The 25,834-nt window shown below is 38.7% G+C and overlaps 1 protein-coding gene across 2 annotated transcripts in view; it reads right to left on the reverse strand.

The window, feature by feature from the left end:
- LOC129025913 (deleted in azoospermia protein 4-like) overlaps window positions 1-24,355 on the reverse strand; it is a 43,955-nt gene extending 19,600 nt beyond the window's left edge. The window contains exons 1-9 of one of the 2 annotated variants that reach the window (XM_054473465.1): window positions 24,145-24,355; window positions 17,699-17,845; window positions 17,333-17,424; window positions 16,722-16,773; window positions 16,220-16,283; window positions 15,991-16,130; window positions 13,641-13,691; window positions 12,024-12,095; window positions 68-214 (exon numbers count right to left, since the gene is read on the reverse strand). In XM_054473465.1, coding sequence (XP_054329440.1) covers window positions 68-214; window positions 12,024-12,095; window positions 13,641-13,691; window positions 15,991-16,130; window positions 16,220-16,283; window positions 16,722-16,773; window positions 17,333-17,424; window positions 17,699-17,845; window positions 24,145-24,147 — 768 coding nt within the window. In that variant the 5' untranslated portion in view covers window positions 24,148-24,355. Of the gene's footprint in view, window positions 1-67; window positions 215-12,023; window positions 12,096-13,640; window positions 13,692-15,990; window positions 16,131-16,219; window positions 16,284-16,721; window positions 16,774-17,332; window positions 17,425-17,698; window positions 17,846-24,144 lie in introns of those variants that run through there. The other variant, XM_054473466.1, reaches the window with a different exon arrangement.
- Between the last annotated feature and the right edge of the window lie 1,479 nt (window positions 24,356-25,834).

Here is a 25,834-nt window from a genome sequence, read left to right on the forward strand (position 1 = left end):
GTAACAGGGCCCAAATCCCATTGTTCATGATGTACTTTAAGGTAAAAATGAGGTATGAATACAATACCCTATCATCAATTCCACCAACAAAAACAGTGTTTGGCATGATTTTGCCTTCTGGTAAAACCCAGCCTTGGCTAGCCGCAGCTGATGAAGACTGGGTGCTGGCCTCTCTGCAGATGGTTGAGTTGGGAGTCTCAGGATTTGCAGCAGACTGTAATTTGGGAAGTAGACATCATAATTACGTATGCAGGGAAAACCCATACACAATGTGAATATCATTTTGTATTTTAAGTATATTTTATATAAATTACTTTCACTGTAAATTAGTCACCAGTGCAGCTCAGTTCAGGCTCAGGATTTTAAACTAATCAGAGGACATCAGCATGGAATTTTAACCAAAGGATATAGTACTTTCTTAAACCTACTGCCGCTCATCACCGAGTCTTGTATAATGCTGTGGAAGAATACTCATTTAGTATTTGTGAAAATACTCTGTGAAGTAGTTAAAAAAGACACCCAAAACTAGAAAGTTTCGATTTGTAAAAATTAAAGTTATTAAAATCATCCTGAGTTGAAAGTTTAGGGGAGGAGCCAAGATGGCCGAATAGGAAGAGCTCCGGTCTACAGCTCCCAGCGTGAGCGACGCAGAAGACGGGTGATTTCTGCATTTCCATCTAAGGTACTGGGTTCATCTCACTAGGGAGTGCCAGACAGTGGGCGCAGGTCAGTGGGTGCACACGCCGTGCGCGAGCTGAAGAAGGGCGAGGCATTGCCTCACTCCGGAAGCGCAAGGGGTCATGGAGTTCCCTTTCCTAGTCAAAGAAAGGGGTGACAGACGGCACCGGGAAAATTGGGTCGCTCCCACCCGAATACTGCGCTTTTCCGGCGGGCTTAAAAAACCGCGCACCAGGAGATTACATCCTGCTCCTGGCTCAGAGGGTCCTACGCCCACAGAGTCTCGCTGATTGCTAGCACGGCAGTCTGAGATCAAACTGCAAAGCGGCAGCGAGGCTGGGGGAGGGGCGCCCACCATTGCCCAGGCTTGCTTAGGGAAACAAAGCAGCTGGGAAGCTCGAACTGGGTGGAGCCCACCACAGCTCAAGGAGGCCTGCCTGCCTCTGTAGACTCCACCTCTGCGGGGCAGGGCACAGACAGACAAAAAGACAGCAGTAACCTCTGCAGACCTAAATGTCCCTGTCTGACAGCTTTGAAGAGAGCAGTGGTTCCTCCCAGCATGCAGCTGGAGATCTGAGAACGGGCACACTGCCTCCTCAAGTGGGTCCCTGACCCCTGGCCCCTGATCAGCCTAACTGGGAGGCACCCCACAGCAGGGGCAGACTGACACCTCACACGGCTGGGTACTCCAACAGACCTGCAGCTGAGGGTCCTGTCTGTTAGAAGGAAAACTAACAAACAGAAAGGACATCCACACCAAAAACCCATCTGTACATCACCATCATCAAAGACCAAAAGTAGATAAAACCATAAAGATGGGGAAAAAACAGAGCAGAAAAACTGGAAACTCTTAAAAAGCAGAGCGCCTCTCCTCCTCCTCCTCCAAAGGAACGCAGTTGCTCACCAGCAACGGAACAAAGCTGGATGGAGAATGACTTTGACGAGCTGAGAGAAGGCGGCTTCAGACGATCAAATTACTCTGAGCTACGGGAGGATATTCAAACCAAAGGCAAAGAAGTTGGAAACTTTGAAAAAAATTTAGAAGAATGTATAACTAGAATAACCAATACAGAGAAGTGCTTAAAGGAGATGATGGAGCTGAAAACCAAGGCTCGAGAACTACGTGAAGAATGCAGAAGCCTCAGGAGCCGATGCGATCAAATGGAAGAAAGGGTATCAGCGATGGAAGATGAAATGAATGAAATGAAGCGAGAAGGGAAGTTTAGAGAAAAAAGAATAAAAAGAAACGAGCAAAGCCTCCAAGAAATATGGGACTATGTGAAAAGACCAAATCTACGTCTGATTGGTGTACCTGAAAGTGACGGGGAGAATGCAACCAAGTTGGAAAACACTCTGCAGGATATTATCCAGGAGAACTTCCCTAATCTAGCAAGGCAGGCCAACATTCAGATTCAGGAAATACAGAGAACGCCACAAAGATACTCCTCGAGAAGAGCAACTAACTCCAAGACACATAATTGTCAGATTCACCAAAGTTGAAATGAAGGAAAAAATGTTAAGGGCAGCCAGAGAGAAAGGTCGGGTTACCCTCAAAGGGAGGCCCATTAGACTAACAGCGGATCTCTCGGCAGAAACTCTACAAGCCAGAAGAGAGTGGGGGCCAATATTCAACATTCTTAAAGAAAAGAATTTTCAACGCAGAATTTCATATCCAGCCAAACTAAGCTTCATAAGTGAAGGAGAAATAAAACACTTTCCAGTCAAGCAAATGCTGAGAGATTTTGTCACCACCAGGCCTGCCCTAAAAGAGCTCCTGAAGGAAGTGCTAAACGTGGAAAGGAACAACCGGTACCAGCCGCTGCAAAATCATGCCAAAATGTAAGACCATCGAGACTAGGAAGAGACTGCATCAACTAATGAGCAAAATAACCAGCTAACATCATAATGACAGGATCAAATTCACACACAACAATATTAACTTTAAATGTAAATGGACGAAATGCTCCAATTAAAAGACACAAGACTGGCAAATTGGATAAAGAGTCAAGACCCATCAGTGTGCTGTATTCAGGAAACCCATCTCACGTGCAGAGACACACATAGGCTCAAAATAAAAGGATGGAGGAAGATCTACCAAGCAAATGGAAAACAAAAGAAGGCAGGGGTTGCAATCCTAGCCTCTGATAAAACAGACTTTAAACCAACAAAGGAGACAACGAAGGCCATTACATAATGGTAAAGGGATCCATTCAACAAGAAGACCTAACTATCCTAAATATATATGCACCCAATACAGGAGCACCCAGATTCATAAAGCAAGTCCTGAGTGACCTACAAAGAGACTCAGACTCCCACACATTAATAATGGGAGACTTTAACACCCCACTGTCAACATTAGACAGATCAACGAGACAGAAAAGTCAACAAGGATACCCAGGAATTGAACTCAGCTCTGCACCAGGCGGACCTATTAGACATCTACAGAACTCTCCACCCCAAATCAACAGCATATACCTTTTTTTCAGCACCACACCACACCTATTCCAAAATTGACCACATACTTGGAAGTAAAGCTCACCTCAGTAAATGTAAAAGAACAGAAATTATAACAAACTATCTCTCAGATCACAGTGCAATCAAGCTAGAACTCAGGATTAAGAATCTCACTCAAAACCGCTCAACTACATGGAAACTGAACAACCTGCTCCTGAATGACTACTGGGTACATAACGAAATGAAGGCAGAAATAAAGATGTTCTTTGAAACCAACGAGAACCAAGACACAACATACCAGAATCTCTGGGATGCATACAAAGCAGTGTGTAGAGGCAAATTTATAGCACTAAATGCCCCCAAAAGAAAGCAGGAAAGATCCAAAATTGACACCCTAACATCACAATTAAAAAAGAACTAGAAAAGCAAGAGCAAACACATTCAAAAGCTAGCAGAAGGCAAGAAATAACTAACATCAGAGCAGAACTGAAGGAAATAGAGACACAAAAAAACCCTTCAAAAAATTAATGAATCCAGGAGCTGGTTTTTTGAAAGGATCAACCAAATTGACAGAGAAGAATCAAATAGATGCAATAAAAAATGATAAAGGGGATATCACCACCGATCCCACAGCAATACAAAAGGAATTTGTATTTCAATTCCTAGAAATTTCAAAAGAAATTTGAAAGGATCAACAAAATTGACAGAGAAGAATCAAATAGATGCAATAAAAAATGATAAAGGGGATATCACCACCGATCCCACAGAAATACAAACTACCATCAGAGAATACTACAAACACCTCTACACAAATAAACTAGAAAGTGTAGAAGAAATGGATAAATTCCTCGACACATACACTGTGCCAAGACTAAACCAGGAAGAAGTTGAATCTCTGAATAGACCAATAACAGGATCTGAAATTGTGGCAATAATCAATACCTTACCAACCAAAAAGAGTCCAGGACCAGACGGATTCACAGCCGAATTCTACCAGAGGTACAAGGAGGAACTGGTACCATTCCTTCTGAAACTATTCCAATCAATAGAAAAAGAGGGAATCCTCCCTAACTCATTTTATGAGGCCAGCATCATCCTGATACCAAAGCCGGGCAGAGACACAACCAAAAAAGAGAATTTTAGACCAATACCCTTGATGAACATTGATGCAAAAATCCTCAATAAAATACTGGCAAACCGAATCCAGCAGCACATCAAAAAGCTTATCCACCATGATCAAGTGGGCTTCATCCCTGGGATGCAAGGCTGGTTCAATATACGCAAATCAATAAACGTAATCCAGCATACAAACAGAACCAAAGACAAAAACCACATGATTATCTCAATAGATGCAGAAAAGGCCTCTGACAAAATTCAACAACCCTTCATGCTAAAAACTCCCAGTAAATTAGGTATTGATGGGACGTATCTCAAAATCATAAGAGCTATCTATGACAAACCCACAGCCAATATCATACTGAATGGGCAAAAACTGGAAGCATTCCCTTTGAAAACTGGCACAAGACAGGGATGCCCTCTCTCACCACTCCTATTCAACATAGTGTTGGAAGTTCTGGCCAGGGCAATTAGGCAGAAGAAGGAAATAAAGGATATTCAATTAGGAAAAGAGGAAGCCAAATTGTGCCTGTCTGCAGACGACATGATTGTATATCTAGAAAACCCCATTGTCTCAGCCCAAAATCTCCTTAAGCTGGTAAGCAACTTCAGCAAAGTCTCAGGACACAAAATCAATGTACAAAAATCACAAGCATTCTTATACACCAACAACAGACAAACAGAGAACCAAATCATGAGTGAACTCCCATTCACAATTGCTTCAAAGAGAATAAAATACCTAGGAATCCAACTTACAAGGGACGTGAAAGACCTCTTCAAGGAGAACTACAAACCACTGCTCAAGGAAATAAAAGAGGATACAAACAAATGGAAGAACATTCCATGCTCATGGGTAGGAAGAATCAATATCATGAAAATGGCCATACTGCCCAAGGTAATTTACAGATTCAATGCCATCCCCATCAAGCTACCAATGACTTTCCTCACAGAACTGGAAAAAACTACTTTAAAGTTCATATGGAACCAAAAAAGAGCCCGCATCGCCAAGTCAAAAGAACAAAGCTGGAGGCATCACACTACCTGACTTCAAACTATACTACAAGGCTACAGTAACCAAAACAGCATGGTACTGGTACCAAAACAGAGAGATAGATCAATGGAACAGAACAGAGCCCTCAGAAATAACGCCGCATATCTACAACTATCTGATCTTTGACAAACCTGAGAAAAACAAGCAATGGGGAAAGGATTCCCTATTTAATAAATGGTGCTGGGAAAACTGGCTAGCCATATGTAGAAAGCTGAAACTGGATCCCTTCCTTACACCTTATACAAAAATCAATTCAAGATGGATTAAAGACTTAAACATTAGACCTAAAACCATCAAAACCCTAGAAGAAAACCTAGGCATTACCATTCAGGACATAGGCACGGGCAAGGACTTCATGTCTAAAACACCAAAAGCAATGGCAACAAAAGCCAAAATTGACAAACGGGATCTAATTAAACTAAACAGCTTCTGCACAGCAAAAGAAACTACCATCAGAGTGAACAGACAACCTACAAAATGGGAGAAAATTTTCGCAACCTACTCATCTGACAAAGGGCTAATATCCAGAATCTACAGTGAACTCAAACAAATTTACAAGAAAAAAAACAAACCACCCCATCAAAAAGCGGGCGAAGGACATGAACAGACACTTCTCAAAAGAAGACATTTATGCAGCCAAAAAACACATGAAAAAATGCTCACCATCACTGGCCATCAGAGAAATGCAAATCAAAACCACAATGAGATACCATCTCACACCAGTTAGAATGGCAATCATTAAGAAGTCAGGAAACAACAGGTGCTGGAGAGGATGTGGAGAAATAGGAACACTTTTCCACTGCTGGTGGGACTGTAAACTAGTTCAACCCTTGTGGAAGTCAGTGTGGCGATTCCTCAGGGATCTAGAACTAGAAATTCCATTTGACCCAGCCATCCCATTACTGGGTATACACCCAAAGGACTATAAATCATGCTGCTATAAAGACACAAGCACACGTATGTTTATGGCGGCATTATTCACAATAGCAAAGACTTGGAACCAACCCAAATGTCCAACAAGGATAGACTGTATTAAGAAAATGTGGCACATATACACCATGGAATACTATGCAGCCATAAAAAATGATGAGTTCATGTCCTTTGTAGGGACATGGATAAAATTGGAAATCATCATTCTCAGTAAACTATCGCCCAGAACAAAAACCCAAAATCCGCATATTCTCACTCATAGGTGGGAATTGAACAATGAGAACACATGGAAACAGGAAGGGGAACATCACACTCTGGGGACTGTTGTGGGGTGGGGGGAGAGGGGAGGGATAGCATTGGGAGATATACCTAATGCTAGATGACGAGTTAGTGGGTGCAGCGCACCAGCATGGCACAAGTATACATATGTAACTAACCTGCACATTGCGCACATGTGCCCTAAAACCTAAAGTATAATAATAATAAGTAAATGAATAAATAAATTTAAAAAAAACATCCTATTCTACATTCATAAACAACTTTTCACTTTACTGAGTATACTGAAGATAAACCTTAAAAAAAAAAAAAAAAGCCGCACCAAAAACAAAATAAGCCTCAATGTGTTACATCAATTTCTTATAATCCTCTTCCCTAACGCTAGGGTGTTCAAAGCATCTTTTGAAATAATATTTTTCTTCCTGAGTAACACGGAATCAGTCCGACTGATAATTCTAGTTTTCAAAGTGGGCTGATAGATATAAATCATACCATCTTTATTTTCAAATTACCATCTTTATTTTCAAATTAAAAAAACACAGACATATAACTCATTAATTTTCTAGATTCTGATCAGAACTGTCTTTATTCTTTCCACTGTTGACTCTAAGGTTAATGTAAAATTTTCTGAAGTAGTATTCATAACTAATATATATGTTGGACAAACAATATAGCACAGTGAAACAAAAAATAATTTAGTCAGGAGATCTAGGTTTATGTCCCTTACAGCTAAGTGGTTATAAGCCACCTACTTACTTATCAGCTATGTATCTGTGGGCAAATTGCTTTGAGAATGAAATGAGATAACCTCTGTGAATTCATTTTGTACGTATAAAGTGGTAAAAGTGGTAATGCCAATGTAAGTTAGTGTCCTGTTATTTGAATTTATTTTCAGCCGATTTGTTTTCAAGTTTCTTTTTTGGCTTCACTATTTAGCTGACTTATTTTGAAAAAAATTTTAATTAAGAACTAATTGAAACATCAGGAAACTATGACGCATCATTAACTTAAAAATCATTGATGAAGTGCTGTTGACTTTAAAAGGTAAGTACAAAAAGCTGCAAAAGACAAAACTATTACACATACACCTGTCTGAAAGAAAACAAAACACGAAAGAAATTGTGTATCTTTTCGAACAACACAGTAATGTTATAGAAGTTAATAAGAAAGGTGGGTTCCTGCTTTGCTAATTAGATGCTAGAAGTTACCGAGTCTAATTAGATGCTAGAAGTTACTGATTCTACACAGCTTTACTACACATGAAATCTAAATCGTCACATCAACTAAAGCCGAGGTTACTGCATTTCTCTATTCCTTCGTGCTTGTACCTGCTATTTTGGCTTTGCAACTAATTCCTAATTCTTTCCTTTAACAGCGTTATTTCATGACAATGATGTGGAAGAAAAATTTACAACACTATTTTTAAAGTTTTTCCTTTCTAAAAATGTCTTCCATTATTGTTTTTTTTCCAAATGACATTAAGCTGCATTATCTTCAACTACTGGGAACCTGCTTAGATTGCCCTTCCCTATAGACATTTTACCGATTCCTTCTCACTTCATTCAGAAATCCCAAACAGAATAAAACAAAACAAAACAAAAGAAATTCTGAAATTCTTGTAGTTTCTTTCTCTCCTTTTCAACTCCCCCTTGATTTGTGGATGAACTTTGGATATGTTTTTCTTTGATAAGCAAGCTATATTACGGTATTGTCTCTGCACCACAGTGTTTGGATGTATTTTAATTTAGAAATGTAACATCTGGCAGAAACCTGCGTCAGATCATGAGAGATTATGGAAATGCACTGATTCTCAACTGGGCAAGATTTTTGAGCCCCAGGGGCATTCAGCGACGTTTAGAGATTGGCTGTCACAACCGAGATGTATTCCTGGAATCTGGTGGGCTGAAGGCCAGGCATACTACTGCACATCCTACAATGCAAAGACAGCCTCCTACAATAAGGAATTATTTTGGTGCCAAATTTGCAAAGGGTCTGGTTAAGAAGCCTTGTGACAGTGACACAAGAATGGAAGAGGAAAATTCTTGTTTGGGAAGAACCTGATTTCCATTGCTCACGAAAGTGAATCTTTTCATGACCTCAGTTTCAGTTTCCTTGCTTGAAAACGAATGGCCGGAAAAGACCTCGGGTGTCTCTTCTGATTCTCATACTCTATACACAAATAGTAAAATGGATACTTAGTTTGGTAAAGAGGAAAAAAGGCATTTGATTTTATAAGAAGTCTGACTTTAGCTTGGATCTTACAAACTGGCTGCCTGCTTAACTGGAATCGTACATATAAAATTCACTGAATCCCTTTAACAGCGTGGTAACATTTTAAATTAAGCAAGTCACCATCACGTCCTAGTCCTCAGCCAGCAGGTGGCGCGCAAAGCTAACAAAGTAAGCCATGTACTTCATTTTTTGCAATGTACCTCATTTTTACCATGGCTTGACTAGCAGGGATTGTTCAATTCCGACTCTGTGTGTATTTATACATAATTATGTAAGGTATGTATACATATATATCTATATAAATATTATATATCTATATAAATATTATATATCTATGTATCTATAAAAACATTATATATATCTATACAATTTATATATTATATATATATTTATATATATAATATATAAATACATATATATAAATATATAAATCCACAATCAATAGATAGCCTTTGGTTATTTCTAAACTATGGCCAAAAATATAAAGGAATGCTTAGGATAAGCTAAAGTTTAATTTTAAACAAAGTACCATCGTAACTGTCAATAGCATCCCGCAAACCAACTGCATTAAAGAAGTAATTTTCTTAATCATACCTTCAAGTGAGTTGGTGAATTTTGAAGTGAGAAATGTTGGAATAGTAAACTGGTGAGCTTCAAGACCATCATATACACAACTCTCACTGCGATTTCTAGCAAGCGTATTCCTTGTTATATGCAGACAATCAAGTGACAAAGACAGCTAAAAGCTGGAGAAAATTATCATTAAATTCCAGCGATGTCAGCTCCTTTGCCAGTATTATCTAATGCAATTACTAAGTGAACACGTAAGCAAATTGATATTTACATAAACTGGCCAGGAAAAAGGCTAGAATTTGTAGTCATCAAAGTTACATTCACAGCAACAGGAAGAGGAGCAAATAAAGACAATGCTAAAATTAAGAAAATATGATGGGAAAATCAGAAGTTAATGCAGCAGCAGATTCTTGGGGAGTGCTGCGTGGGAAGGATGAAATTCAAGCAATACGCGATCCTTGCAAAACTATGCAAGAAAAAGCAAAAATATATACGAGACCTGAAAAATGAGTCGTGGCCAGAGGTTACAATAGAATGCTACGCGCAATCTCTATAGGAATAAATTTATATTACATATACTATTTTTCTATAGGAATAAATATTTACATAAACTGATCAGGAAAAAGCCTATCATCTGTAGTCAGCAAAGTTACATTCACAGCAATAGGAAGAGGAGCAAATAAAGAGAGCGATAAAATTAAGAAAATATGATGTGAAACTCAGAATGAAAACCTTAAGTAAATCCAAGAGCAGATTCTCGGGGAGTGGTGCGTGGGGAGGATGAAATTCGAGCAACAAACAATCCTGGCAAAACAAAGCAAGAAAACACAAGAAAGCAAAAGTATATATGAGACCTGAAAAATGGGTTGTGGCCACAGATAATAAAAGAGTGCTATGCAGAAACTCTGTTTTCAAAGAGGAAGAAAGTATTTCTCAACGCATTTTACAAAGCTAAAAGCACGTAAGTAACAAAGCCTCATCCAGATGATCCATCCCTGCCCTCAACACAAATGGGAAATTCCAGCCGTATATAGAGTCTAAGTTTATACTGGGAATGCAAGAATACTCCATTTGCAGGATACATTACTTTAATTCATCACTGAAAATCAACTGATAAAATACAGCACTCATTTTTAAATTTTGTAAAACCCCAAGTCAAATTTCAGAGAAAGAGGAATCTTCTTTTCGATCAATCTCATTCTACCCTATCATCAAGCTTACAAGTGAACTAGTTGAGTCAACTCAATTGAAATTAGGGATAAGGTAAGGGCACCAGGTCACCTCCTATCACTCCTGTATGTTTTTTCCACTATGTATAACTAATAGTGAATACTATTAGTATTAGAATAGTGAATACTAATAAAAAGCTTTTTATGAATCAGTAAGAAAAATAAAATTAAGAAGGTAATTTAAAAAGCTAAACATCAATGATCAACTTCAACGATGATTTTAAAAAGTGCCCATCAACATAATGTAGTATTTTCCGGCTATTAGGCTGACAATTTAAAAAATACTAATAACTTTCACTGGAATGGGTGTGGAAAAGACAGCATTCTATACACCATCAGTGAGAAAATACTAATACGTGACTTACCAAGAGTACTTTGGAAAAGGTGTATCATAATTTGATAAGCGGGGATACTCAACAGTATACTAAAAAGGAGAATTAGTTATAAAATTGTTATAAAAGGGGCAAAGTGCTTTCACCTAGCAATTCCACTGATAGCAATTCATCTCAAGAAATTAATAGTACAAGCGTGCCAAGATATTTACACAAAGATATTCATAGCATCTTTTTTTTTTTTTTTTTTTTTTTTTGAGACTGAGTCTCTCTTTGCAGCCTAGGCTGGAGTGCAGTGGCACAATCCCACCTCACAGCAATCTGCATCCCAGGATCAAGTGATTCTGCTGCCTCAGCCTCCCGAGTAGCTGGGATTACAAGTGTGCGCCACCACGCCTGGCTAATTTTTTTGTACTTTTAGTAGAGACAGGAAACAAAAATCATTCAAATATTCCTTCACATTTTCAAAAACACATAAGATACACAATATTGAAGAACATATGCTGGCTCCTTTAATTTGTTATTCTAATAAAAGAAACAGAACGGAAAAAAGAATTACTTTAGGTTTCTAATCCCTGACGTTTTTGATGTTACCTCTGTATGTAAAACCTCAACTTTTTCCCAATTTTCTGGGGTTGGTATTGTGGAAATCTCAAGGATATTAGTTCTTGGAATTGATTACCATAGATATGATTATGGGTCATATATACAGTCACAGCTATGAAAAGAGACCCAGAGGACAACTAATGTGAAGCAGCCAGCTAAAATACAAATATAATTCAAATTCTGTGCTCTAAAAGGTGGGTAGTAATCTTATTTCACTCTGTCTTTCTAAAAAATTGATGAAAGTCAGTCTGGATGTTTCAGCTATTTGACAGCAGGATGAAAATAAACATGCTACAATAAAGAAAGGGACACCACATCTCAAAAAACTGTTCTACAGTAAAGTTTTTGCTAAGTACATTCCTGTCAAAATGTAACGCAATTACTTCTAAATAATACAGAGGCCTTCATTCTAGACTAATTCTAAGTGTTGTCGTAAATTTTAGGTACATTTCACTACTTTAAAATGGCAAACTATTCGAGCAATTTGTATAAAAAAAGGTCTCAATAGTATCTGAAAGTAAATCATTTTGCTCCCTCTTAAATTACCTGATAATTATATACAGGCAAATGATATCCAGTGATGATGTGAACTGCTGAATTTGGGTAAGTAGGATGTGCCTAAAAATAAAGTTTACAGTAAGAATGAACGAATATGATAAAACATTTTGTTAATTAGAAATACTATTCCCAATATAAAAAACTATGAAAAAGTTTTAAAACATTATTTTTCTACATACAGCGTTGCAGCATTCTAAATGAGTGACTGATTTTATGAAAGAAAGAAAGAGTCTGTCAAGTGCTGCCCTTTGGGTGGGGAGGGGGAACAGACAAATGACAAAACAAGTGACTATTTCGCCAGACAGGTTTACCTTATTTATACCGTGTACTTATGCCCACCCAGAAGTTATTTTTTACGCTGCTGATAAGGCTCTATTAAGACAGACTTCAGTGTAAGTTAAATTAATGCATTTGCTGTTTCTTTGTTAAAATACTTCTAAAGGGTTTTGTATTTGACAATATTATAGGGAATTATGAAGTTCTCCTACAAACGTTATGGCTTTTTCTGTACTTCATTTCAAAAAACTAAGGGGAGTATATAGTCCGCAACTGGAAAAGAGACAGTATAATGTCTTCTACCTTTCAATAAATACTTACTGATTGAAAACACATACGTAGCATGACACATGAATACACCCAGATTACAGAATGGCTCACAGTAAATGTGAGAAACAGGGCTTTTTTTCTAGCCATCGCTCAGAGGACGAAAAAGAGGCAGAGATATACCCTACCTGTTTCAAGTACATGGAAAATGTCAACAAACGAGAGACACTGAAGAACTATTTCACCACTATTTTCTTGCTTTATTTTCCATCAAAGAAAATGTCTTTTAAACTAAGACATAAATAAAACAAACTAAAAAGAAAATAAACGTTACTTATCACCAGTAAGTGACAGAGTATGTCAATTCCTACTTTACATATCAAGGTAACCAGGATCAGAGAAATTACATGCCATACACTCACGGGATTTATAAATATAGTAAAACACATCAGAAATTTACCCATTCCAGAACCAGAATATATCCAGAAGTCAGCAATCTCCATGAGGAGGCATCTGGATATCATTGCAAGTAAAGAATAGCTGGATGAACTGCTAACCTTAGAGAAGAATAAACTAGGCAGACACATGAAGACAGCTGCTTTCAAATATTTTCGGAACTAGTTATATGGGGGGAAAGCAGTTCGGCTGTTTTAGAGGTAATACTCTTTTTTCTTCCTATTCTTATTTAAGAGTAATTAATAGCAAAACATTTCTGTTTCTCTTCAACAGATTTTTCTTACGGAGGGTAAAGCCAGAGGCAGATTCCAGGCAGATACATGCTCATTCTAAAGCCACATTAATACTACCTTTCATGGATTGTATAGTCTATCAAAAAGTAACTGAATTCTTATCATTATGTGGACGAGCCACTGCTTAAGCATGCAAAAACCTGGGAGAGAAAAAGGCACTGTTGCTCCCATAGGAGTTTGTAATTGGGTTAAAAGAAAGCAACAAAACGTGCCACTTTAATACAAAGAATGATTTAAAAAATTTACAGGCATATATGACATAGAAAAAAATCAAGGAAGAACAGGGAGTATACGTTTGGCGCATTCACTTTACCTGAGGTACAGCATAACTCCTTTGCTCCCCAACAGGCCACTGTGGTGGCATCTTGGAAAAAAAAAAAAGAAACCAAAATTATTCAAATATTCCTGTACATTTTCAAAAACACATGAGATACACAATATTGAAGTACTTCTCATGCTGGCTCCTTGGATAATAGAACAAAAGAAACAGAATACAAAAAAGAAGTACTTTAGGTTTCTAATCCCTGAAGTTTCTTGTTGTTACTTCCACACACAAAACCTTACCTTTTTCCCAATTTTCTGGAAATGGCATTGTGGAACTCCCAAAGATATTAATTCTTTGAATTTGTTACCACACATATGGTTACGGGTCACAGATATAGTCGTGTCGTTGAAACGACACCCAGAGAACTACTAACATGAAGCAGCAAGCTAAAATAAAAATACAACTGGAATTCTGTGCTGTAAGAATTGGGTAAAGCTTTTATTTCACTCTGTATCTCTATAAAATTCATCAAAGTCAGTCTGGATGTTTCAGCTCTTAGACAGCAAACAGAACAAAATACATGCTGAGACAAAGACGGAAACACAAATCTCAGAAATTGTTCTACAGAAAAGTTATCGCTAGGTACCCTCAACAGCAAACATAACAAAATACATGCTGAAACAAAGACGGAAACACAAATCTCAGAAATTGTTCTACAGAAAAGTTATTGCTAAGTACCCTCCTGTCACAATACTCTTTCATCACTTCTAAACGATACAGAGGGCTTCATTACGCTAATTCTAAGTGTTTTCTTAAATTTTAGGTACATTTCACTAGTTTAAAATGACAAACTATTCAGGAAATTTGTATAAACAAGTGGAAGGCCTCAATAGTAGCTGAAAGTAAATCGTTTTACTCCCTCTTCAATTACCTGATAATTATATACAAGCAACTGATACCCAGTGATGACCTGACCTGCTGAATTTGGGTAAGTAGGATAAGCCTGAAAATAAAGTTTACAGAAAGAATGGATTAATACGGTAAAACATTTTTTTTTAATTAGAAAGAATTATCATTCCCAATATAACAAAAATATGAAAAACTTTGAAAAAGTAATTACTTTTCTATACACAGCAATGTAGAATTCTAAAAGAATGACTGACTTCATGAAGAAACAAACATTCTCTGTCAAGCGCTACCCTTTGGGTGGGGAGGGAGAAGAGACAAATGACAAAATAAGTGACTATTGCACCAGCCAAAGTTTACCTTATTTGTACTGTGCACTTATGCCCACCCAGAAGTTATTTCTCACACTGGTGATAAGGCTCTATTAAGACAGATTTCAACCTAAGTTAATACATTTGCTACTTCTTTGGCAAAATACTTCCAGACTGTTTTGTATTTGACAATATTATAGGGTAATACTGTAGTTCTTTGACAGATGTTATGGCTTTCTCTGTACTTCATTTCCTAAAAGTAAGGGCAGTACACACGCCACAAATGGAAAAGAGACACTATAATGTCTTCGACGTTTCAATAAATACTTACTAATTAAAAATATACAGGTAGCAGCATTCATGAATACACCCACATTCAGTAATGGCTCACCGTAAATGCTAGAAACAAGTAGGGCTTTTCTTCTAGCCATTGCTCAGAGAAGGAAAAAGAAGAAGACGTGTACCCTACACGTTTCAAGTACATGGAAAATGTCAACAAATGAGAGACACTGAAGAACTATTTCACTACTATTTTGTTACTTTATTTTCCATCAAAGAAAAGGTCTTTTAAACACACACAGAAATGAAAGGAACGAAGAACAAAATAAACCTTATTTATCACCAGTAAGTGACAGAGGATGTCAAATCCCACTTTATATATCAAAGCAAACAGCATCAGAGAAATGACATGCCAGAAACTCACGGGATTTACGGATAGAGTAAAAGAGATCAGAAATCTACCCATCCCAGAACCAGAATATATCCAGAAAGTCAGCAATTTATATGACGAGGCATCTGGAAAGCATTGCAAGCAAAGAATAGCTAGGTTAACTGCTAACCTTACAGAACAATAAATTAGGCAGACACATAAGGAGAGCTGCTTCCAAATACTTTAGGAACCAGTTATATGGGGTGAAAAAAGAAGAGATAGGAAGAGATTTGTTCATGTGTCTAAAGAGGTCATTTCTGAGAGAAAGCCTTGCAAAGTATATAGAAGATTTTTAGCTCAAATAACCAACACTAAGAGTAAGAAATTTCTAACAAAAGTAACAAACGTCCCATTACTCACACTGTTCAAACAGGGACTCCATTGCCACTTACTATGGAAAGTGTAGATACAATCCCACAGACACAAGGATGACTACAATTAACAAGAGATCAGGAACATAAGCAGTTCTTACCTGAACGTACTGAGTTACAGGATTCAGCGTGATTAGGGGCTGCAGGCAAGTTTCAGTGTTTGGATTCCTCCAGACGTTCTGAAACTGTGGTGGAGGAGGAGGATTAAATACCAAAGGACGTGGCTGCACATGACAAGCACCTTTTTGAAGAGCAAGAAGAAAAAAGCCTACTTTTAGTTATCTGAAAAGCTACACGGGTCAAAAAAGAACAATTTCTTTTCCTACTCACAGAACTTTTGTTTCCTGAGTGCAGGGCCCAGCTTCAGCTTTTTACCCTGGAGATGTATCTGTGACTGAAAAGAGAACAGTAACAAAACTAGAATCCATTTTCAAGTCTTAGCTTCCAAGACTTGGGTAAACACCTAAAGTCTTCTAAAGTGCCAACCATCATAGACGATCAGTGACAACTACGCACCAAATTAAAATTTGTCATCATGAAGCTACCTTACTTATTACCCTTGCCACTCTAACCAGTGTCAAGAGGCATCAAGTGAAAGTTGATCAAAAACTTTTCATCACCCTGACTCCAACCCCTCCTGTCTGTAGTTCGTGAACCTAGGTGTCCAGTCAAAAATAAACAGCATCTATCAAGTTATGGGAGGTTACTCTGAGTTTGGATTGTGAACAGGAAGTCTAGCTTTCTCCAAATTTTACACAAGTCTGAGTATATCACTAACACTCAACGTCGTAGCAGTAAGATAAATAAGAGATTTTTCTATTAGACTACTTACTTCTACTATCTTCTGGACATCCACATCATCAACAAATGAAACAAATCCATAGCTATAAAGGCAGATAAATGAAGCATAAAATCACCATCATACAGTACATGGTTCAGAACTTCTACTATTCTATATACAGAAGTGATCATGACCAAAGATGAATAATATACCATGAAAAGTATTTGCTAACATGCACATGACAGATCCTCTACAAATACTACTTTTTCTTAAGCAGAACTATGTCAAAATGTGCTAGATTAGGGCACTGTGAAAACTTCATTGATTAACAAAGGGTTCACATCTGTGAACCTGAATTTAACTTACTATCTAAGACAAGGTGGTTAAAATTTAAGATGCGGTGCAGCGTATGAAGAAAACAATTATTTGAGAAAACTGATTAACTCATCTGTATGAAATAAAAATTGCAGACATTTCAAAACAAACATTAGAAAAATGACTAAATAAAAGAACTGGTAATAACCTTTTATCCCCTACGTGAAAGAAATTAACACCGCAAACAATTTCATTTATACAAGGGTCAGAATATCAGTTTTGAAGTCTTGTCTGATACCTATAGAACAGGGGACTGGAGTTCAGATATTTTTGATAAAATTACTCACCCTTTGGACACACCACTTCGATTCGTGATTATCTTCACTTCTTTCACTGAACCATATCTACCAAAGCAGCTTCTAATCTCAGCTTCATCCGTCTATGGAACAGAATGGAACGTCAGAGTAAAAATTCGGCATTCAAAAATTTCAACTTTACTACAATTTTACTACCATGAGGGGGAGATTTCTTCCCCATTTATCCCCAAAATGACCAGTAGCTCTTTGTCAAAGATATTTTTAGTACCTATGGGTCAAACCTAAAAGCAATTCTAAACCTCCATGAAGTACAAAAACACATTAAGTTTGTAACAGGGCCCAAATCCCATTGTTCATAATGTATTTTAAGGTAAAAATGAGGTATGAATACAATACCCTATCATCAATTCCACCAACAAAAACAGTGTTTGGCATGATTTTGCCTTCTGGTAAAACCCAGCCTTGGCTAGCCGCAGCTGATGAAGACTGGGTGCTGGCCTCTCTGCAGATGGTTGCGTTGGGAGTCTCAGGATTTGCAGCAGACTGTAATTTGGAAAGTAGACATCGTAATTACATATGCAGGCAAAACCCATACACAATGTGAAATATCATTTTTGTATTTTAAGTATAATATATTTTATATAAGTTATTTTCATTGTAAATTAGTCACCAGTGCAGCTCAGTTCAGGCTCAGGATTTAAACTAATCAGAGGACATCAGCATGGAATTTTAACCAAAGGATATACTACTTTCTTAAACCTACTGCTGCTCATCACCGAGTCTTGTATAATGCTGTGGAAGAATACTCATCCAGTATTTGTGAAAATACTCTGTGAAGTAGTTAAAAAAGACACCCAAAACTAGAAAGTTTAGATTTGTAAAAGTTATTAAAATCATCCTGTTCTATATTCATAAACAACTTTTCACTTTACTGAGAAGACTAAAGATAAACCTTAAAAAAACAAACAAACAAACAAACAAAAAGCCCCACCAGAAAGAAAATAAGCCTCAATGTTTTAAACCAATTTCTTATAATCCTCTTCCCTAACGCTAGGGTGTTCAAAGCGTCTTTTGAAATAACATTTTTCTTCCTGAGTAACACAAAATCAGTCCATCTGATAATTCTAATTTTCACAGTGGGCTGATAGATATAAATCATGCCATCTTTATTTTCAGATAAAAAAACACATACATATAACTCATTCATTTTCTAGATTCTGATCAGAACTGTCTTTATTCTTTCCACTGTTGACTCTAAGGTTAAGGTAAAATTTTCTGAAGTAGTATTCGTAACTAATATATATGTTGGACAAACAATATAGCACAGTGAAACAAAAATTAACTTAGTCAGGAGATCTAGGTTTATGTCCCTTACAGGTAAGTGGTTATAAGCCACCTATTTGCCAACTACGTATCTGTGGGCAAACTGCTTTGAGAATGAAACGAGATAACATCTGTGAATTCATTTTGTACGTATAAAGTGGTAAAAGGGGTAATGCCAATGTAAGTTAGCGTCCTGTTATTTGAATTTCTTTTCAGCCGATTTGTTTTCAAGTTTCTTTTTTGGCTTCACTATTTAGCTGACTTATTTTGAAAAAAATTTTAATTAAGAACTAATTGAAACATCAGGAAACTATGACACATCAATAACTTAAAAATCATTGATGAAGTGCTGTTGACTTTAAAAGGTAAGTACAAAAAGCTGCAAAAGACAAAACTATTACACATACACCTGTCTGAAAGAAAACAAAAGACGAAAGAAACTGTACATCTTTTTGAACAACCCAGTAACGTTATAGAAGTTAATAAAAAAGGTGGGTTCCTGCTTTGCTAATTAGATGCTAGAAGTTACTGAGTCTACACAGCTTTACTACACATGAAATCTAAATTGTCACATCAACTAAAGCCGAGGTTACTGCATTTCTCTATTCTTTCGTGCTTGTACCTGCTATTTTGGGTTTGCAGCTAATTCCTAATTCTTTCCTTTAACAGTGTTATTTCATGACAATGATGTGGAAGAAAAATTTACAACACTATTTTTAAAGTTTTTCCTTTCTAAAAATGTCTTCCATTATTGTTTTTTCCAAATGACATTAAGCTGCATTATCTTGAACTACTGGGAACCTGCTTAGATTGCCCTTCCCTATAGACAATTTACCGATTCCTTCTCACTTCATTCAGAAATCCCAAACAGAATAAAACAAAACAAAACAAAAGAAATTCTGAAATTCTTGTAGTTTCTTTCTCTCCTTTTCAACTCCCCCTTGATTTGTGGATGAACTTTGGATATGTTTTTCCTTGATAAGCAAGCTATATTACGGTATTGTCTCTGCACCACAGTGTTTGGATGCATTTTAATTTAGAAATGTAACATCTGGCAGAAACCTGCGTCAGATCATGAGAGGTTATGGAAATGCACTGATTCTCAACTGGGCAAGATTTGTGAGCCCCAGGGGCATTCAGCGACGTTCAGAGATTGGCTGTCACAACTGAGATGTATTCCTGGAATCTGGTGGGCTGAAGGCCAGGCATACTACTGCACATCCTACAATGCAAAGACAGCCTCCTACAATAAGGAATTATTTGGTGCCAAATTTGCAAAGGGTCTGGTTAAGAAACCTTGTGACAGTGCCACAAGAATTGAAGAGGAAAATTCTTGTTTGGGAAGAACCTGATTTCCATTGCTCACGAAAGTGAATCTTTTCATGACCTCAGTTTCAGTTTCCTTGCTTGAAAACGAAATGGCCGGAAAAGACCTCGGGTGTCTCTTCTGATTCTCATACTCTATACACAAATAGTAAAATGGATACTTAGTTTGGTAAAGAGGAAAAAAGGCATTTGATTTTATAAGAAGTTTGACTTTAGCTTGGATCTTACAAACTGGCTGCCTGCTTAACTGGAATCGTACATATAAAATTCACTGAATCTCTTTAACAGCGTGGTAACACTTTAAATTAAGCAAGTCACCATCACGTCCTAGTCCTCAGCGAGCACGTGGCGCTCAAAGCTAACAAAGTAAGCCACGTACTTCATTTTTGGCAATGCACCTCATTTTTACCATGGCTTGACTGGCAGGGATTGTTCAATTCCGACTCTGTGTGTATTTATACATAATTATATAATGCACATATAGATATAGATAGATAGATAGATATATACACACAATCAATAGACAGCCTTTGCTTATTTCTAAACTATGGCCAAAAATATAAAGGAATGCTTAGGATAAGCTGAAGTTTAATTTTAAAGAAAGTACCATCATAACCGTCAATAGCATCCTGCCAACAAACTGCTTTAAAGAAGTAATTTTCTTAATCATACCTTCAAGTGAGTTGGTGAATTTTGAAATGAGAAATGTTGGAATAGTAAACAGGGGTGAGCTTCAAGACCATCATATACACAACTCTCATTGCAATTTCTAGCAAGCACATTTCTTGTTATATGCGGACGGACAATCAATTGACAAAGACAGCTAAAAGCTGGAAAAAATTATCATTAAACTCCTGCGACGTCAGCTCCTTTGCCAGTATTATCTAATGCAATTACTATGTGAACATGTAAGCAAACTGATATTTACATAAACTGGCCAGGAAAAAGCCCATCATTTGCAGTCATCAAAGTTACATTCACAGCAATAGGAAGAGGAACAAATAAAGAGAATGCTAAAATTAAGAAAATACGACGTGAAAATCAGAAGTTAATCCAAGAGCAGATTCTCAGGGAGTGCTGGGTGGGAAGGATGAAATTCAAGCAATAAACAATCCTTGCAAAACTAAGCAAGAAAAAGCAAAAATATATATTGAGACCTGAAAAATGGGTTGTGGCCCGTGGTTATAAAAGAATGTTATGTACAAACTCTATGGGGATAAATTTTGAAATCAACGACATGGTCAACTTCTACAGAAATTTTAATTTTTCCCAAACAATCTTGAAAAAGAACACCCAATGGTATTTGGCTTAGTTTCCCTGGGAGTTTTTTCAACTTGGGAAGAAACAGGCAACTTGGGTGTATGTGGTGTTTCAGAGAGAGGTGCACACAGATACCAGAAACCTGAAGTAAAGATAGAAGACACAGAAGAAGAGATTAAGAAATTTAAACTCTTTTCTTCAATTTTCAAAGAGGAAAAAAGTACTTCTCAATGCATTTTACAAAGGTTAACAGCATATAAGCAACAAAGCCTCATTAAGATGGTCAAACCCTCTCCTCAACACAAATGCAAAATTCCAGTAGTAAAGAATATAGTTTATACTGGCAATGTAAGAATACTCCATTCGCAGGATACGCTACTTTAATTCATCATTGAAAAAGTATTTAATAAAATACATCATTCATTTTTCAATTTTTTAAAAACCTAAGTAAAATAGAAATAGGGGATTCTTATTTTCTATCAATCTAATTCTACCCTATCACTAAGCTTACAGTGAAATACTACAGCCATCTCCACTGAAAAGAGGAATAAGGTAAGGGCACCACGGCACCTCATCGTTACTACTATATATATTTTCCCACTATGTATGACAACTGCGAGTATTAATACAGAGTTTTTATGAGTCAATAAGGGAAATAAAATTAAAAAGGAAATTTAAAAAGCTAATGATCAATGATCAACTTCATTGATGATTTAAAACAGTGCACATCAACATAGTGTAATATTATCCAGCTATTAGGTTGACAATGTAAAAAATCCTAATACCGTTCATTAGAAAGGGTGTGGAACAGAGATCACTCTACCCACCATCAGTGGGAAAATACTGATACATGCTTTACCAAGAGTACCTTGGAAAAGGTGTATCATAATTTGATAGGGGGATACTCACCACTATACTAATGAGGAGCATAACTTAAAATTGTTATGAAATGGCAAAGCACTTCCACCCAGCAATGCCACTTACAGCAATTCATCTCAAGGAATTAATAGTACAAGTGTGCCAAGATATTTACACAAGGACATGCACAGCATTTTTTTTTTTTTTTTTTTTGAGACTGAGTCTCCCTTTCTTGCCTAGGCTGGAATGCAGTGGCACCATCTCAGCTCACTGCAACCTGCTTCCCAGGTTCAAATGATTCTCCTGCCTCAGCCTCCCGAGTAGCTGGGACTACAAGTGCACGCCACCATGCCTGGCTAATTTTTCGTATTTTTAGTACAGATGGGTTTTCACCATGTTAATCAGGCTGTTTTCGAAATCCTGACCTCCAGTGATCTGCCCACCTCAGTCTCCCAAAGTGTTGGGAATACAGGCGTGAGCCACGGCGCCCAGCCCATGATAGTTTCAATACTGAAAAAGTATTCATCATAAGGGAATTCAGTAAAACAACAGCATAATTTTTAACATGATATACTGAAAGTTATCTTCAGAATAATACCCACATTAACTGAAAGCTGCAAGTTGTAAAATAGTATTAAGCAGTACTATGTGACTTTTGTAAAAGTTGGCCTATCTATATGCAATCGCAATACACGCACAAAAATAAGCTGGAAGGGCATTCATGCATCAAAATTTAACTGTGGTTTTATGTGTTGGTATTAAGATGGACTGCTATTTTCTTACTGTGATTGTTTTCAAATGAGTAAATATACTACTTTTATAATCAGGAAAAAAACCTAATGAAACTGCAAGCATTTCTTCCCTTTACCTCTAAAAATGAAAAGTATTATTGTAAATAATTGTAACTTATAAATCAAGGTGACTTTTTATTAGCATGGATAACATGTTGCACACTTATGACACATAATAGTTGCTTATATATACTTAATGTTTATACATGGTAATATAAACCGTGTGTAAAACTCCTTTTATCTCTAAAAATGAAAACACAGAATTATCAATGCAGACACACACACACAGAGCATGTAACACGTGTGTTTGACTCAGTGTTTGGTCAGCGTATTCAGAGCCACATCTGTGACGGCGCTCAACGAACGCTGGGCATTTACCAAACTCGCAGGAATGCACACCCAACATTATCTACCAATTGGACATTTTGTCAAAGATTCCTGGTTTATCTAGAAGGGAAAAATTGTGCCTGGAGTTTAAAAATTCTAAAATTCTCAACGGTAACTACTGAAGCCAACCTCTTGCCACAAAGATAGCGTCGAGTGAGCTTTTGTGCCTGTCGCCGCCGCAGGAGGGAGCCGCCATCAGCAAGTCCCCAGCAGCCGCTAGCCGCGAAAGGACCAGAGGCACTTCCCACCCAGCCCCCTCAGCTAGTGGGCCATGCCTTCAGGCCCCCACAAACCCCACCAACCCACCCCACCCAGTACAAGCACACTCAGGCCCCCACAAACCCCACCAACCCACCCCACCCAGTACAAGCACCAGGAGGGAACCACTTCCTGAAGAAGTTCCGGCCCTCCCAATTGAAGGGAGCCAAGTCCCTCAGCAGGCCCGCGGCCATCTTGCAGAGCCACCGGGAGAGCGTCAGAAATGAAGTTGGCGGGGTGGGGGCGCATGGGAGTGGGGGAGGGGGAAAGGGCGCCTAGGAGTGGAGGTGGGGACGCGTGGGGGTGGGGAACCCACACCCCAAATCGCTACCAGGAGAGAACCTGGGGCAGGAAATGGGTTCTGCACGAAGGCTGTGGCCCTTGCAAGCGAACTGTGAGGCAGCGCGTCCTGGGGACCCACGCCATGCTCGCTGTCCCGCCACTTCTGTGCCTGCCTCTCTCTGTGTGTGTGGGCCGCACTGCTGCCAGGCCGCCTCGCCCCACCCTGCGGGTCACGGCTCCTAATGCGTCCAGGCGGGTGGCCCCGAAACAGGAAAACCGAGGATAAGGCGCAGCCTGGTTTCACCCACCGGTGAAAACCCCACAGGCCTCGCCCCTCAGGTCTTTCCTTCAACTCACCATGATGGCGGCAGGCAGCAGCTCCCCACAGGCTCAAGGAGGAACAGAGGCTGTGTTTCACCCACCACTTCTGGGTCCGCTGGTGAAGTCCGCTGGAACCCGCTGTGGGGCTTCGAGTGGTCAAAGGAGCCAAAGGCGAAGGTGTAAGGAAAACCAAGGGCGGGTGAACCCTCGGAGGTAGAACCGCCAGGCTGAGGCGCGCAGGCCGACTGAGGCGTGGACCGGGGGCCTCTGGGAGGTGGCTCCTGTGCCGGGTATCGGGGCGCGTGGTATCGGCCTCAGCCAATGGGTGGCAGCGCTCACGCCCCCTGGAGGGTGGAGGCCTGCGGGGGATGACGGCGTCCCCCACGCTGTGGGTGGGTAGAGGACGCAGGGTACGCAGTGCGTGTGTGCTGGTCCCAGGCAGGCACCGCCCTCACGTAGACCGACAGGCACACGCATCGCCTCCAAAACACCCTTGAAATAAGTATGCATACTGAAATATATGGTGTAGTTTTAAAACACGAGAATGTGTCTGGGCTGTAGTTTCAAAATGGCTTCTGGAATGCACAGGTTTAGCACAATCACTGTTAGCGTCACACCCACCCCAAAATCTTTTAAAGTACCTACAGAAATAAATAGTAGCAAGTCTGTGGAAAAGGGAGGGAGACATCAACAGGCCAGAAACTTGGACTCCTTTCTGTCAAGTTTGAGATACAAGGGATTGGATGGGAGGAAATGCCAGTTTTGACATTCAGGGTGTTCGTTCTTTCAAGAAGTAGTTACTGAGTGCTTGTGATTACCAGCTACTGCAGATGCAGGAGTGAACAGAATAAAATAGTATCTCTTTGCTCAGGGATTTTACATTTTAATGGGAGAATTCACCTTCTAGGACTTACAGGAAGACGCTAGGCCTGCCTAGAGACTTATAGAACATTCTCAAGATCAGAGCAAGGGCCTAGAGCGGGAGCAAGCTGTGGGGCAGGTGGTGGAGCCAATCACATAACTTTGGGGACCACTCCAGCACCCTGTTATACACACAGGGCTAAGTGGCTATGACCTTTATCCTCAAACTTCACTTCTGTACTGACGGAAAGAATTGAAACATGACGTTTTGAACTGGCAAAATGCTGGACTTCTATAACGTGGGAAGTGTCTCACTACTGACATCTAGTAATGCGGGATAAAAAAAAATAATAACGTTTTGTTTCCAATAGGCAGATAAACCCATAAAAAAAAGGAGGGAAATTCCAAGTACCAAAAATAAACTGAAAACTAGAGCAATGAATTGTTCAACTGATTCTTCTCCTGCCCTGGATATGGGGGCTGGGTTGTAGGGCAGCCGGTCATACTGGTTTGCCCAGGACTTTACTGGTTTTAGCACTGAGAAATTCCTGCGTCCCTAAGGAAACCAGAAGGATTGGTCGTCCTAGGTGTGGGCAAAATGTTACTCTCTCTAACTTGAGTTCTGGATGTTTAGGGGCAGGAGGTTAAGGGCTGAAGGCGGGAGCTGGAGCTGAGTACTCTGCGAAAAGCCGTTGTCCCTAAAATCCTTAGGAAAAGGATAGAGTGGGGAAAATGTAAATCATCACCCATGAACGAGCAGATGAGGAAGCCTGCCCCATCTCTGGATGAAGAAAATACGTATTTAACTCTCATTAAATTTTGAAACCCTAGACCTGCATTTCATCAAAGTTTGGGGTTTAAATCT

The sequence above is a fragment of the Pongo pygmaeus genome, chromosome Y, assembly GCF_028885625.2.
Source record: "Pongo pygmaeus isolate AG05252 chromosome Y, NHGRI_mPonPyg2-v2.0_pri, whole genome shotgun sequence".
Lineage (NCBI taxonomy): Eukaryota > Metazoa > Chordata > Mammalia > Primates > Hominidae > Pongo > Pongo pygmaeus.